Here is a 16,924-nt window from a genome sequence, read left to right as displayed (position 1 = left end):
GACATAGTAGTGATAAGATATTAACTAAAGATAATGTTCCCATAGCATTTACCTTTTCAGGAGCAAAAGGACAGCATTTGCTGTGCTTGAGTCTAAGCCCGTTGTAGGCTCATCCAAGAACAAGATGGAAGGATCAGTGATAAGCTCCATTCCTATACTAGTCCTTTTTCTTTCTCCTCCAGACACACCACGGATAAACTGAGTTCCAACCTAAATCACAAATATTATAATTGTCAATGATAACAACCAGTCACTACTGTTTGGTGAGCTCCTAACATGTGCCAGTCCTGTAAGAGACACTTTATCTCATTAAGTTCATTTATTCTGAACAGCAAATAAGTGGATACCTGGTAGATAAAGTAGGTTTCTCTTTTATCAGATGAGTAAACTTAGGTTCAGGTCACAGCTGGTCAGTAACTAAGCCTGATACAAAGCACCTCCTTGGGTGAGGCATAGAAGTGCAAGGGGTCGGGGAAGTACCTCCCCTAGTCAAGGAAAGCCGTGAGGGACTGTGCCATGAGGGATGGTGTATTCCAGCCCAGACACTGCACTTTTCCCATGATATTCACAACCCGCAGACCAGGAGATTCTCACAGGTGCCTATGCCACCAGGGTCCTGGGTTTCAACCACAAAACTGGGCGGCCATTTGGGCAGACACCGATAGCTGCAGAAGTTTTTTTTCATACCCCAGTGGCACCTGGAATGCCAGTGAGACAAAACTGTTTACTGCCCTGGAAAGGGGGCTGAAGCCAGGGAGCCAAGTGGTCTAGCCCAGCTCAGAGTATCCCAGCCCCACAGAGACCAGCAAGCTAAGATCCACTGGCTTGAAATTCTAACTGCCAGGACAGCAGTCTAAAGTCAACCTGGGAAGCTTAAGCTTGGTGGGGGGGGGCGTCCACCATTACTGAGGCTTGAGTAGGCCCTCACAGTGTAAACAAAGCCGCCAGGAAATTCGAACTGGGTGGAGCCGACCACAGCCCAGCAAAGCCACTGTAGCCAGACTGCCTCTCTAGATCCCTCCTCTCTAGCCAGGGCATCTCTGAAAGAAAGGCAGCAGCTCCAGTCAGGGGCATATAGATAAAACTCCCACCTCCCTGGGACAGAGCAGGAGGCTGTGGGCACAGCTTCAGCAGATTTAAACGTTCCTGCCTGCCGGCTCTGAAGAGAGCAGTGAATCTCCCAGCACAGTGCTAGACCTCTGCTAAGGAACAGACTGCCTCCTCAAGTGGATCCTTGACCCCTGTGCCTCCTGATTGGGAGACACCTCCCAGCAGGGGTCCACAGACACTTCATACAGGAGAACTCCAGCTGGCAACTGGTGGGTGCCCCTCTGGGAACAATGCTTCCAGAGGAAAAAACAGGCAGCAATCTTTGCTGTTCTACAACCTCCACTAGTGATACCCTGGCAAACAGGGTCTGGAGTGGACCCGCAGCAAACTCCAGCAGACCTACAGCAGAGGGGCTGTTAGAAGGAAAACTAACAAACAGAAAGAAATAGCATCAACATCAACAAAAAGGATGTCCACACTAAAATCCCATTCAAAGGTCACCAGCATCAAAGACCAAAGTTAGATAAATCCATGAAGAGGAGGAAAAACCTATGCAAAAAGGCGGAAAATTTCAAAAATCAGAACGCCTCTTCTCCTCCAAAGGATCACAACTCCTCACCAGCAAGGGAACAAAACTGGATGGAGAATGAGTTTGATGAATAGACAGAAGTAGGCATCAGAAGGTGGGTAATAACAAACTCCTCTGAGCTAAAGGAGCATGTTCACGTTCTAACCCAATGCAAGGGAGCTAAGAACATTGAAAACAGGATAGAGGAATTGCTAATTAGAATAACCAGTTTAGAGAAGAATATAAATGACCTGATGAAGCTGAAAAACACAGCACGAGAACTTCGTGAAGCAAACACAAGTATCAATAGCCAAATCAATCAAGCGGAAGAAAGGATATCAGAGATTGAAGATCAACTTAATGAAATAAAGCATGAAGACAAGATTAGAGAAAAAAGAATGAAAACGAACAAACAAAGCCTCCAAGAAATATGGGACTACGTGAAAAGACAAAACCTATGTTTGATTGGTTACCTGAAAGTGACAGAGAGAATGGAACCAAGTTGGAAAACACTCTTCAGGATATTATCCAGAAGAACTTCCCCAACCTAGCAAGATGGGCCAACATTCTAATTCAGTAAATACAGAGAACACCACAAAGATACTCCTCGAGAAGAGCAACCCCAAGACACATAATCGTCAGACTCATGAAGGTTGAGATGAAGGAAAATATGTGAAGGGCAGCCAGAAAGAAAGGTTGGGTTACCCACAAAGGAAAGCCCATCAGACTAACAGCAGATCTCTCTGCCAAAACCCTGTAAGTCAGAAAAGAGTGGGGACCAATATTCAAAATTCTTAAAGAAAAGAATTTTTCACCCAGAATTTCATATCCAGCCAAACTAAGCTTCATAAGCGAAGGAGAAATAAATTCCTTTACAGACAAGCAAGGGCTGAGGGATTTTGTCACTACCAGGCCTGCCTCAAAAGAGCTCCTCAAGGAAGCACTAAACATGGAAAGGAAAAACTAGTACCAGTGACTGCAAAAACATACCAAGTTGTAAAAACCATCAACACTATGAAGAAACTGCATCAACTAATGGGCAAAATAACCAGCTAACATCATATTCACAGGATCAAATTCACACATAACAATATTAACCTTAAATATAAATGAGCTAAATACCCCGGTTAAAAACACAGACTAGCAAATTGGATAAAGAGTCAAGACCCATTGGTGTGCTATATTCAGGAGACCCGTCTCATATGAAACACACACATAGGCTCAAAATAAAGAGATGGAGGAAGATCTACCAAGCAAATGGAAAGCAAAAAAAAGCAGGGGTTGCAATCCCAGTCTCTGGTAAAAGACTTTAAAGCAACAAAGATCAAAAAAGACAAAGAAGGGCATTACCTAATGGTAAAGGGATCAGTTCAACAAGAAGAGCTAACTATCCTAAATATATAGGCACCCAATACAGAAGCACCCAGATTCATAAAGCAAGTCCTTACAGACTACAAAGAGACTTAGACTCCCACACAGTAACAGTGGGAAACTTTAACACCCCACTGTCAATATTAGACAGATCATCAAGACAGAAAATTAACAGGGATATTCAGGACTTGAACTCAGCTCTGGACCAAGTGAACTTAATAGATACCTACAAACAAACAAACAAAAAACCTCACTCAAAACCACACAACTACATGGAAACTGAACAACCTGCTCCTGAATGACTACTGAGTAAATAACAAAATGAAGGCAGAAATAAATAAATTCTTTGAAACCAATGAGAACAAAGACACAACATACTAGAATCTCTGGGACATAACTAAAGCAGTGTTTAGAGGGAAATTTATAGCACTAAATGCCCACAGGAGAAAGTGGGAAAGATCTAAAATCGACACCCTAACATCACAATTAAAAGAACTAGAGAAACAAGAGCAAACAAGTTCAAAAGCTAGCAGAAGACAAGAAATAACTAAGATCAGAGCAGAACTGAAGGAGATAGAGACAGGAAAAAACCCTTCAAAAAAATCAATGAATCCAGGGGCTGGTTTTTTGAAAAGTTTAACAGAATAGATAGAGCACAAGCTAGACTAATAAAGGAGAGAGAAGAATCAAATAGATATATTAAATAATGAAAAAGGGGATATAATCACTGATCCCACAGAAATACAAACTACCATCAGAGAATACTATAAACACCTCTATGCAAATAAACTATAAAATCTAGAAGAAATGGATTTTCCTGGACACATATACCCTCCCAAGACTAATCAACGAAGAAGTCGAATCCCTGAATAGACCAATAGCAAGTTCTGAAATTGAGGCAGTAATTAATAGCCTACCAACCAAAAAAAGTCCAGGACCAGATGGATTCACAGCCGATTTCTACCACAGGTACAAAGAGGAGCTGGTACCATTCCTTCTGAAACTATTCCAAACAACAGAAAAAGAGGGACTCCTCCCTAACTCATTTTATGAGGCCAGCATCATTCTAACACCAAAACCTGGCAGAGATACACAAAAAAGGAAAATTTCAGGCCAATATTCCTGATGAACATCAATGCAAATATCCTTAACAAATTACTGGCAAACCAAATCCAGTAGCACATCAAAAACCTTACCCACCACGATCAAGTTGGCTTCATCCCTGGGATGCAAGGCTGGTTGAACATATGCAAATGAATAAACATAATCCATCACACAAATAGAACAAACAATGAAAACCACATGATTGTCTCAATAGATGCAGCAGTAAGGCCTTTGATAAAATTCAACACCCCTTCATGCTAAAATCTCTCAATACACTAGGCATTGATGGAATGTATCTCAAAATAATAAGAGCTATTTATGACAAACCCACAGCCAACATCACACTGAATGGGCAAAAGCTAGAAGCATTCCCTCTGAAAATCTGCACAAGACAAGGATGCCCTCTCTCTCCACTCCTATTCAACATAATATTGGAAGTTCTGGCCAGGGCAATCAGGCAAGAGAAAGAAATAAAGCATATTCAAATAGGAAGAGTGGAAGTCAAATTGTCTCTGTTTGCAGATGACATGATTGTATATTTAGATAAGCCCTTTGTCTCAGCCCAAAATCTCCTTAAGCTGATAAGCAACTTCAGCAAAGTCTCAGGATACAAAATCAATGTGCAAAAATCACAAGCATTCCTATACACCAATAATAGAGAGCCAAATCATGAACTTCCATTTACAATTGCTACAAAGAGAATAAAATACCTAGGAATACAACTTACAAAAGATGTGAAGAACCTCTTCAAGGAGAACTACAAACCACTGCTAAAGGAAGTAAGGGAGGACACAAACAAATGGAAAAACATCTCATGCTCACGGATAGGAAGAATCAATATCATGAGAATGGCCATACTGTCCAAAGTAATACATAGATTCAACGTTATCCCCATCAAGCTACCATTGACTTTCCTCACAGAATTAGAAAAAACTACTTTAAATTTCATAAGGGACCAAAAAAAAGCCCGTATAGCCAAGACAATCCTACGCAAAAAGAACAAAGCTGGAGGCATCACACTACCTGACTTTAAACTATACTACAAGACTACAGTAACTAAAATAGCATGGTACTGGTACCAAAACAGATATATAGACCAATGGAATAGAACAGAGGCCTCAGAAATAATGCCACACATCTACAACCATCTGATCTTTGACATACCTGACAAAAACAAGCAATGGGGAAAGGATTCCATATTTAATAAATGGTGCTGGGAAAACTGGCTAGCCATATGCAGAAAACTGAAACTGCACCCTTCTTTAAACCTTATACAAAAATTAACTCAAGATGGATTAAAGACTTAAATGTAAGACCTAAAACTGTAAAAACCCTAGAAGAAAATCTAGGCAATACCATTCAGGACACAGGCATGGGCAAAGACTTCATGACTAAAACACTGAAGGCAATTGCAACAAAAGCCAAAATTGACAAATGGGATCTAATTAAACTAAAGAGCTTCTGCACAGCACAAAAAAAAAAGAAAGAAAAAAAAAGAAACCTATCTTCAGAGTGAACAGGCAACCTACAGAACGGGAGAAAATTTTTGCAATCTATCCATCTGACAAAGGGCTAGTATCCAGAAACTACAAAGACCTTAAACAAATTTACAAGAAAAACATAACCCCATCAAAAATTGGGCAAAGGATATGAATAGACACCTCTCAAAAGAAGACATTTACGTAGCTAACAAACATATGAAACAGAGTTCATCATCACTGGTCATTAGAGAACTGCAAATCAAAACCACAATGAGATACCATCACACGCCAGTTAGAATAGTGATCATTAAAAAGTCAGAAAACAACAGATGCTGGAGAGGATGAGGAGAAATAAGAATGCTTTTACACTGTTGGTGGGAGTGTAAATTAGTTGAACCATTGTGCAAGACCGTGTGGTGATTCCTCAAGGATCTAGAACCAGAAACACCATTTGACCCAGCAATCCCATTACTGGGTATATACCCAAAGGATTATAAATCATTCTACTATAAAGACACATGCACACATATATTTATTGTAGCACTGTTCACAATAACAAAGACTTGGAACCAACCCAAATGCCCACAATGATAGACTGGATAAAGAAAATGTGGCACATATACACCATGAATACTACGCAGCCACAAAAAAGAATGAGTTCATGTCCTTTGCAGGGACATGGATGAAGCTGGAAACCATCATTCTCAGCAAACCAACACAGGAACAGAAAACCAACCACCACATGTTCTCACTCATAAGTGGGAGTCGAACAATGAGAACACATGGACACAGGGAGGGAAACATCACACACTGGGGCCTGTCGGGGTGTCGGGGGCTAGGGAAGGGATAGCATTAGGAGAAACACCTAATGTAGATGATGGATTGATGGGTGCAGCAAACCACCATGGCACATGTATACCTATGTAACAAACCTGCAGGTTCTACACATGTATCCCAGAACTTTAATAAAAGATAAAATTAAAAAAAAAAATGCACCTGCTGTTAACAGGTTGTTCCTTACTGAATCAAATATTTAGTTTGAAGTTCAGAACACTAAAAGATAGGTGACATGGTGAAATCACAGTCTAAAAAGGGAGATAAAGTCAGGAGAAGAAAATGTGAAAGCAACTATAATGTATTAGCCATCTAACACTCTCTCCCCTCCCAGTGTCCAGGTGGACTTACAGTAAAAGCATGGGCTCCGTAGCTAGGAAAGTTCACTTTCTCTCATCCCGTATTAACACCTTTTTAATTACCATGAGGCTTCCCAAATTGACCCCATATACCTAAGGTTAATAACTGGGAAATCTATGTAAATGATATTAATAGTCTTATTACTATATTAATTATACTTTAACCATATAATTACTATAGTAATCAGACAATTCACTTTACATTTCTGTTATGTTTAAAATTTCACAAAAAGTAAATATTTTAAATGTATTGCTTCAATCATTTAGATAAATAAACTAGGAAGTCAATAGCTGTGCCTTCACAGTCTGTTTTCCCTAGAAATCCTAACAAGCAACATAGGGCAATGGCTGCCTGAAGGTAAAGAACAGAGTGGAACAAACCACCTTACTGGAAAGATAAAATCAAATAAATAAACAGAACCGAAGCAAAGAAAACCCAATCACTCATAAAGCGGAAATAAGTGGTGAATGGTGGCATCTCAGAGTTACTCTTCCAAACAAAATACAGTAAAACACCCTGAACAGAAAAGACTGTCAGAAAGCATAATATGAAGTATAGACCATTAGAACATCTCATTCTTCATTGCCTCTAAGTAAGGGATACCACAGGGGATTACATTATAGGCATTACAATGCAAAAAGCTCATTTTCACCCAAAGCTTCAAATGTCTTCTCAGCAAATCTTCCATACCTATTAATCAATTGTAAAGTTCATTCATTCGTTTCATTTTTTTTCTTCACGATCCTCTCCAACCCACAAGAGGAGGTGTTACTTTGTCTCTCTTGCCCATAATTGTATCTCTAGAACCTAAAAGACAGCTTAGCATACAAAAGTCTGTAAACATCTGGCAGAAGAAAAAGAGGCAGAGAAGGAGGAAGGGAATGAGAGGCAAAACCATCAAAAGAAAGGCTATAAAAAAAAACACTACACAAACAAGAAATAAATCCTAATTTGACCAAATATAATTTTGGAAGCCAAATTATAGCAAACTAAAATATATACAGCAGGGGTCCCCAACTCCTGGGGAACCAGTATGCACAGGAGGCAAGTGAGCAAAGCTTCATCCGTATTTACAGCCGCTCCTCAATGCTTGCATTACTGCCTGAGCTCCACCTGTCAGGTCAGTGGAGGCATTAGATTCTCATAGGAGCACAAACCGTATTGTGAACTGCACGTGCAAGGGATCTAAATTGTGTGTTCCTTATGAGAATCTAATGCCTGATGATGTCTCACTGTCTCCCATCACCCCCAAATGGGACCATCTAGTTGCAAGAAAACCAGCTCAGGGCTCCCACTGATTCTATATTATGATGAGTTGTATAATTATTTCATTATATATTACAATGAAATAATAATAGAAATAAAGTGTACAATAAATGTAATACACTTGAATTATCCCAAAACCATCCACCCTACCCTGGTCCATGGAAAAACTGTCTTCCACAAAACCGGTCCCTGGTGCCAAAAACATTGGGGACTGCTGATACAGACTCTCATCACTTATCAATCCCAGAAATATACCTCAATAGCAATGGAACAAAGTCCCTTGGAGGAAGAGTGACTGAAAGGAGGAAGAGAAAAAGAGGAAGAAGAAAAGCTAGTGCAGATATGGAATGAGATGTGACTTAAGCCATAAGGTGGGGGAGGAGCATAAGGAAAGGGGAGGAACACTTTCACATACAACACCACATCACTTCAGGTGCACAATTCAAACACTGTGAAGATTTTTTCCAGGTTAATTTCCACATTCATATTATGTAACAAGCTGCTTTTCTCATTGTTATGGAAAGCAATCACTTTTGACCATACACATTACAGGAAACCTCTGAATCAGGTCCTATTTATGCTGATCACAATGCTTTCAGTTTCTCCACATTACCTTGGAGTCTGCCACTTTATCCAGACCCAACTCTTGAATGACCCTGTTAATCCGTTCGTTTTTTTCATGATTCGTCATAGTTGTTGGAAGGCGAAGAGCTGCTGAGAACTGTAAGTTTTCTCTCACCGTCAGAGTGCCCATCACGACATCATCCTTAAGGCAAATAGCATTTTAATGAGACATAATGAGTCTTTTCTAAGACCATGACTGTTTAGTATATGTAACATAATCCACAAAAATAACGTAACTAAGGTAAAGTTCTAGCTAATGATGAACCTGCAGTTCTGCAAATGACAGTTAACCCCATAGATGTCTGCAAAGCCTGCTATAATCATTTTCACCCCCTATCTGTACACCCAAATAGAATGCAAGTAATTATGTTAACTACCAGCAGACACTTCCAGATTGCTTCATACAAGGATTTGCTAAAATATCTTTCTAAGCTAGGGGAAAAGAAAGATGAAGGAAAGGCAAAAAAAGGATAACAGTAGTATCTTTTAGAAATGATAGAAAAATGAGAATTGGTATCACTGTCCTTACAAGGGCCATATTCCAGATTCTCCCTGCCTTTTCACATAAGTATCTATGAGAAATTAAGAAAAGCTGCTGTAAAGGAAGTCAGTTCTAGGAACATGTCACATAATCAATTGGAAGCACATTGAACTATCAGCCAAAGCACTTACCCATATAGAAACAGAGGAAACAGAAAATGCAAACCCACTAATACTTACTTGTACCACGTAACCTGAATTACATTTGAAATTGGTAGGTCGCAGTGCTCCATTTATCAGAACATCTCCAGATAATCCACTTGGATCTTTCCTTGCAGCTAAGACATCTAATAACCTATAAGAGGACGTATATGTTGTGGGTCTAATAACCTATAAGAGCATATATATATTGTGGGGTTTTTTCCCTCCAACACAGGTTATATATTCCATGGCTACTTTGAATCCAAATTCTGCTTTAGTTAGAAAACTAACTGGTCAAGAAATTCTATGGTTTAACTAAAATTATGCTTTTAAAAATTCTCATCTTTCTCTTTTCATTGTACATTACAATAAAGCCCCAAAACATAAAGCAAGACACCATTGGCTGATCAAGTACAGATCTCCCAAATGGCCCTCCCAGCTGTCTGACCTTGGAGGTACCAACACAGGCAATGTGCTCTTTTATCTAAGACGCATGCCTTTACTTACATCTTCTGCTCCCTTTCCCTACTTTTAACATTCTCCCATTCTTTTTCCTCCCTATTAGCTGATAACATGGTCAACTGCTACATGTCAATCACCTTATCAAGTCCTTTTAGTAAAGCTAACCTAATAAGACTACCTGGTCCTTGGGACAAAACCATTCAACTACAGTTATCCACAGCACCTAGAACCAGACCTGACACGCATTGCAAATGCTCAATAAATATCTGGTTACACACACAAAAAGGTGGATTTTAAAATCACATTAAAAGCGCACAGAAAAAGCTTACTTATACTCTCTTATACTCACGAAGATTTGCCTCCACCTGTGGGTCCCAGGATGGCATTGAGGCCAGGTTTCATGATCCCACTGCAAACACAAAAACAGACTGATTTACTATTCCACTTTAGATCAGGTTCTATTGATTTAGGGTCTGCACTGAATATACTCAATGAAGGTTGATGACATTATAAACAGAAAACAAGCACAAACCAACTCTTAAAGAAAACAAACCAACAAACAAAAAACAGGCCATGCATGGTGGCTCAGGCCTGTAATCCCAGCACTTTAGGAAACCAAACCGGAAGGATTACCTGAGTTCCGGAGTTTAAGACCAGTCTAGGCAACAAAGGGAGACACTGTCTCTACTTTAAAAAAAAAAAGATTGTGGATTTGATGTGTAATATACAATGGATGGTAATCACTGGTCAAGTCCTACAAGAAAAATGGCATAGATTCCTCTAAATTCCTTTCACTTATACTTTAACCCATTTATATTTTCTGGAAGATGATATTCAACATTCAGCGTTCCTTGAAATAACTAACAGATTCTTATGAAACATCTCTGTTATAATTACTGCTCTTAACACAGTGTGAAATACATGGCATGTTCTGAGTACCGTTTGATTATCAGTACTGTATCTTCAAGTGATCTCATTTGCTACCTAGTAAAATTCTACACAATTAATAAGTCGCTAATTTGTGGAATACTGGCAGAAGTATTCTCACTGCTAAAATCTAATCAGTCCAAGAAACATCTAAGTAGAAATCGAGGCTAGGATAAAGCACTTCAGGATAAAAAGAAAACATGACTGAAAGAAAAAAAAAAGCCTTGATCCACTTAGAAAAGTAAAAGATATATCCTCAAGATATATCATTTTCTTTCTTGTTAAGAGTCAGATAAATACACTAGAAAATTCCAAGTTTAGAAGCAGAAGACATCACTTTGGTAGGGGCATCCTTTAAGAATATGAAGACGTGGTACAGACATAAGAACGTTTCAAACAAAGTGGATGTCTGGGGTAGTGAATATTCAGATAGAGTAGGAAAGTGGAAAAAATTATGGCAGTGTTGACTATGCTGAGACCCAAGAAGATGGCAAATAGTTTGATTTTATCCTAAAGATACCAAGTAGAATGATAAGTAGATAAGGAACTGGAGAAAGGAGAATTCGGCCGGGCGTGGTGGCTCATGCCTGTAATCCCAGCACTTTGGGAGGCCGAGGCGGGTGGATCACTTGAGATCAGGAGTTCTAGACCAGCCTGGCCAACATGGCAAAACCCCATCTCTACAAAAAATACAGAAATTAGCCAGGCATGGTGGTGGGCGCCTGTAATCCCAGCTACTCGGGAGGCTGAGGCAGGAGAATTACTTGAACCCAGGAGGTGGACATTGCAGTGAGCCGAGCTGCACTCCAGCCCGGGTGACAGAGCAAGACCGTCTCAAAAAAACAAAAAGTTAAGAAGAGAAAGCTAGAAGGTAGGGAGATTGTTTATATTATGGAATAGAAAAATCAGGAAGTACATCCTTAACGTACATCCTTAATGTACTTGCTGATTTTCTTATTCCATAATATAAATCTCCCACCCTCTCTAGTCAGTTAGAGCTAGATTTTTCACCTTTTGAGATTTTACAAACATGGAAATATAGACAGAATCTTGAGGGTTCAGATCAGAATTGGAGATATTAATGAGAAGCCATAGGTTTTAATCCATATACAAAGACAGCCACAGAAAGATAAAGATGGAAACTCCCAGGGTGCTGCCGGAATGGTCACCACTGCTCCCCCAGCTCCTCTCCTACCTGCTTTGGCCAGATCTGTATGCGCCTGCACATGGGAGGTAATTTTTTTTTAAGTTATGCATGTATGTGTATGCACATGTGTGTAGACATATATGCATATATATATATATTCTCTAGGTCTCACTCCACTGAGAAAGCCTAGAAGCAATGACATCCCAATAGCAATGAGCATTTTAAACACCCAGATTTTGGTTTTGTAAATATCTCCTCCATAAAAATCAACAGCTGATACTAGGTCTGAGGCAGGGTAAGTACACAGTGAGTCTGGAATTGCTTGTCATGCCAAGTAAATATTCAAAGAACGAGGCAAGGTGGGAGGAACACTTGAGCTCACGAGTTTGAGATGTGCCTGGGCAACATAGTGAAACCCTATCTCTACAAAAAACTTAAAAGTTAGCTGGAAGTGGTGGTATGTGCTGGTGGTCCCAGCTACTCAGGAGGCTGAGGTGACAGGATCACTTGAGCCCAAGGGATTGAGGTTGCAGTAAGTAAGTATGATCATGCCACTGCACTCCAGCCTGAGCAACAAAGTAAGTCCTTGTCTCTGATGAAATTTGTTTAATTACAAAAAGAGGCCGGACGTGGTGGCTCACGCCTGTAATCCCTACATTTTGGGAGGCCAAGGAGGGTGGATCACCTGAGGTCAGGAGTTTGAGACCAGTCTGGCCAATATGATGAAACCCTGTCTCTACTAAAATACAAAAAGTTAACTGGGCATGGTGGTGGGCACCTGTAAACCCAGCTACTTAGGAGGCTGAGGCAGGAGAATTGCTTGAACCCAGGAGCTGGGGGTTGCAGTGAGCCAAGATCATGCCATTGCACTCCAGCCTGGGCAATAAGAGCAAAATTCCGTCTCAAAAAAATAAAATAAAATAATAAAATAAAAAAAGAATGAGGAGATATATCCAAAGAATGAGAGACAGAGGGAAGGAAGAACCCATCTTGAAAGATCTCCCAGTGACCAAATCAGGAACAATAAGAGTATGAAGGTAAAACACAATAATGCATTAATTGAATGAAATACAAATCCATGACTCTATACTGGTGATAGACGAAGGTTTCTCCTTTCAGTAAAACAAACTAAGAGATAATGAAAATAGAAAATCACTGTTTAGCAACTATGATAGTGGTGGCTGATTCAGGCAGGAGTCATCCAGCGGGGACTGAAGTTGAAGTTTAATGTAGAATGGAGTTCTGGAATAATGTCAGCTTATCTCCCCTCATAACACTAGTCAATTACCAAGGGGAATGGGTGACATTATAGCCAAGTTTGACAGACATCAACATGACCAGGTGATCAATTTTAACATCACCAGGGATGGGATGAGATAAGAAAATACCATGTTGAACGAGACTGAAGAAACAGGATACGGTAGGCAGTCAAATATGGGAGGGGCATGGTTGACCCAAGGCCCTGAGGACCTACCATGACCTTCCTTACAAGGCTACATTTCCCCCTGGCTGCTCCTGGACAATGTCTGAGTGGTCATATAGGAGAAGGTCCTTATTTCAGGAACACACACACTGGAAGAGTTAGGGAGAAGGAAGCACCATGTGGACAGCCTGCACTCACACGGTTCAGAAAAAACACTAATGACCATGGGAACATGAAAAGACAAAGTGATGAGAACAAATGCAGTGAAATGTTGGCGAGAACCTGAATGAAAACGGTTATGTTCCTGCAAGGTTTAAATTTAACATCAGGCCACGTGCAGTGGCTCATGCTTATAATCCCAGTGCTTTGGGAGGCTAAGGTGGGAGGATCACTTGAGCCCAGGAGTTCAAGACCAGCCTAGGCAATGTAGAAAGACTCCATCTCCACAACAAAAAAAAATTTTTAATTAGCCAGGCATTGTGGCATCTAGCTACTCCAGAGGCTGAGGCGGGAGAATCACTGGAGCCCAGGAGTTTGAGCTTATAGTGAGCTATGATTGCACCATCACACTCCCGCCTAGGTGACACAGCAAGACTCCATCTCTAAAAAATAAATAAATAAATTTGAAATCATTTCAAAATACGTTATTAATTAAAAATTGTCCAAGAGTATAATGAATTTATCTTAAAATAACAGGACATCCACACATCTATGGGAATGAATAATTTTTTTCCATAAGATCTTCAGCGTTGGTGAGGGAAAGCTCAAATGCTGGGTATGGAGAAAAACAAGCACAAGAGAAAGATTTTTCCTAAGACAGAAGAATCACAACTTTTTAAATTCTCATGGTCAGATTGTTTTATCTTCTTCCTCCCACAGAGGAAATCAGGTTATAGTGACTTAGTTCTAGAAGTGAAATTACAAAATGTCCAGAGGAAAAACCAAAATCAAAACTCTCATCAGCTTTTTTAGAATGTAATTGACTATCTGAATGGTGATGCTGCTATCAAACACAAATCAAAAGTAAGATAAGTGACAGCAGCCCTTCATCTACCCCCAGAAACTGTATTTAGAGTTGGTGCCAGCAGATAGAAGAAAGACTGGAAATACTACAGCCTAAAAAGGCATGACCTTTCTCATGGATACATAAACAGGAAATGCCAGCAGCAAGAACACCAACCCTTGATGACCTTTCAACTAAAATGTGAAAGAACTGCAAGATCTGACTGCATTTTTATGAACCTGGGAAGGAACACAGTTCTATTCACGCAATAAAGATGAACTCATCTGTTACTGAAATGCATGCCATTTGACCATAAAAAATGCGTGGCTAGGCGTGGTGGCTCAGCTCACATCTGTAATCCCAGAACTTTGGGAGGCTGAAGTGGGGGGATCACGAGGTCAAGAGTTCGAGACCAGCCTGGCCAACATGGTGAAACCCCATCTCTACTAAAAATACAAAAATTAGCTGGGCGTGGTGGCACACACCTGTAATCCCAGCTACTCGGAAGGCTGAGGCAGGAGAATCACTTGAACCTGGGAGGTGGAGGTTGCAGTGAGCCGGGATTGTGCTGCTGCACTCCAGCCTGGGTGACAAAAGAGTGAGACTCCATCTCAAAAAAAAAAAAAAAAGTGTGACGCCTCGAGCAGATGAGACTTCTATTACATCAAGTTATTAATCTACTAGCTTTAAAAGATAAGATAAGCAAAATAAAAATACCCTCACAAAGTATGCTTTTTTTTTTCTTTTGAGATAGGCTCTCACTTTGCCACCCATTTGTATAGTGGGACAATCATCGCACACTGCAGCCTTGATCTCCCAGATTCAAGCCATACTCCTGCCTCAGCCTCCCAAGTAGCTGGGATTACAGGCACATGCCACCATGCTACGGCACGCCACTACACTAGCTAATTTTTTGTATTTTCAGTAGAGACAGGGTTTCACCATGTTGGCCAGGATGTTCTCGATCTCTTGACTTCATGATCCACCTGCGTCGGCTTCCCAAAGTGCTGGAATTACAGGCATGAGCCACCGTACGCGGCCACATGCGGTACATTTTTTTTTTTTTTTTTAACTCTGGCAGTTACTTTGAGAGTTAAACATATACCTAAAATGTGACCCAATTATTTCACTCCTAGTTTAGCCAAAACAAATGAAAGTATATGTCTGTATAACTGTGCAAAGACTTTTACAAAAATGTTCATAGCCACTTTCTTGGAAATACGCAAAACCTGTGAGGTTTTTAAAAAGCTGGTAAATTAAAAAGCTATCTTTTTACAAGTTCATGTACATACTTGATATTCGATAGTATTTCTTTCTCAACTGGTTTTCGACAAGGTAGAAAGCCACTCTTCACTTTCACTCGATAGCAGATGTTACGAAAACTTAACACAGCTCCTTCAGTAAATGCCTTCAGGTCATTGGAAGTTGTCATGGGGAAGCCATTGGTGTTTCCTTGTGACATTGGGATAAAAACTTCGACATTACTGGAAGACATCTGGAGAGTTTTTATCTTTCTGTAGACAGAAAAACAACAGTAAGGTGATAGTCCAGATAAATGAGATTGCAAACACTAGGTGACAATACATTTAAAACAAGTCAATTTTTAAATGAGTGGCAATCAGTAGCTTCATTTCCAACGAACAGCCCATGCCATTGTGATAAAAATATAAATGGGAAGATAGGCACAACTTGGAATGCATAAACTCCAATTAGATGTCAAATGGGTCCTAATAAGTAAATAGGAAGAGTATGAAAATTACTAAAAACTGATAAAGCAGGAAAAGGATGGATGAGGGCTAGAATTGTCTGGCTTGAAAAGCATGTAAGTCAAATGCAGGGACAGACTACATGATCATCATCAGAACCTCTGTATTTTTTTTTCAAGGCCAGCCTGGCCAACATGGTGAAACTCTGTCTCTACTAATAATACAAAAATTAGCCAAGTGTAGTGGCATGAGCCTGTAATCCCAGCTACTCGGGGGGCTGAGGCAGGAGAATGGCTTGAACCAGGGAGGCAGAGGTTGCAGTGAGCAGAGATTGCACCACTACACTGTAGCCTGGGCGGTAGAGCGAGACTCCATCTCAAAAACAAAGGAAAAAAAGAAAAGAACCTCTTTTTTTTTTTAATTGCAGAGTTTATAGCATCATTATTATCAAAAGGGGCTTAGTCAAGCAGTCGGGAACAGGAGACATTTCTCTGAATTTACAGCTCCAGACTTTATGTCGGAAGTTGTTATGCACCGTCAATCAGCAAAGAAGGTAAACTACAAAACTGTTTGCAATTACATAATCATTTCCTTAATTAACAAACATATTTAAATTCTAGGGAGATTTACAGTTAGGTATGAAAAATCATTAAGTAAGTCAAACCAAAAGTTAAGTAAAAATTTAAAACAAAAAAGAATATTAAATGTATAAATAAAATTTGAAATATTTCATTAAACAAATTACAAAAGGCCTCAAAAAAGATTTATTAGAGTAAGACCTTAAGATGAACTTAACAGCTTGTGAAACAGGTTTGAAATGTTAACTTCAATAAATGCAGTTTTAATTTTTAAAAGTCAAAGTAATCCATGACGAACTTTCTCTCTGCCTATGATGGAGTTGCTGTTCCAAACAAACA

At 39.9% G+C, this 16,924-nt stretch overlaps 1 protein-coding gene across 7 annotated transcripts in view; it reads right to left on the bottom strand.

Annotated features, from left to right (window-relative positions):
- The window catches only part of ABCG2 (ATP binding cassette subfamily G member 2 (Junior blood group)), a 134,279-nt gene that overhangs the window by 30,027 nt on the left and 87,328 nt on the right, over window positions 1-16,924 (bottom strand). For all 7 annotated transcript variants that reach the window (XM_033214123.1, XM_033214124.1, XM_033214125.1 and 4 more), the window contains 5 exons: window positions 15,594-15,815; window positions 10,151-10,210; window positions 9,379-9,493; window positions 8,648-8,800; window positions 53-210 (listed from right to left, as the gene is read on the bottom strand). In XM_033214123.1, the coding sequence (XP_033070014.1) occupies window positions 53-210; window positions 8,648-8,800; window positions 9,379-9,493; window positions 10,151-10,210; window positions 15,594-15,796 (689 nt within the window). In that variant the 5' untranslated portion in view covers window positions 15,797-15,815. The remainder of the gene's footprint in view (window positions 1-52; window positions 211-8,647; window positions 8,801-9,378; window positions 9,494-10,150; window positions 10,211-15,593; window positions 15,816-16,924) is intronic.

The sequence above is a fragment of the Trachypithecus francoisi genome, unplaced genomic scaffold (assembly GCF_009764315.1).
Source record: "Trachypithecus francoisi isolate TF-2019V2 unplaced genomic scaffold, Tfra_2.0 Lachesis_group1, whole genome shotgun sequence".
Taxonomy (NCBI): domain Eukaryota; kingdom Metazoa; phylum Chordata; class Mammalia; order Primates; family Cercopithecidae; genus Trachypithecus; species Trachypithecus francoisi.
Note: the sequence above shows the minus strand (reverse complement) of the source record. Positions and strands in the feature narration are given on the sequence as shown.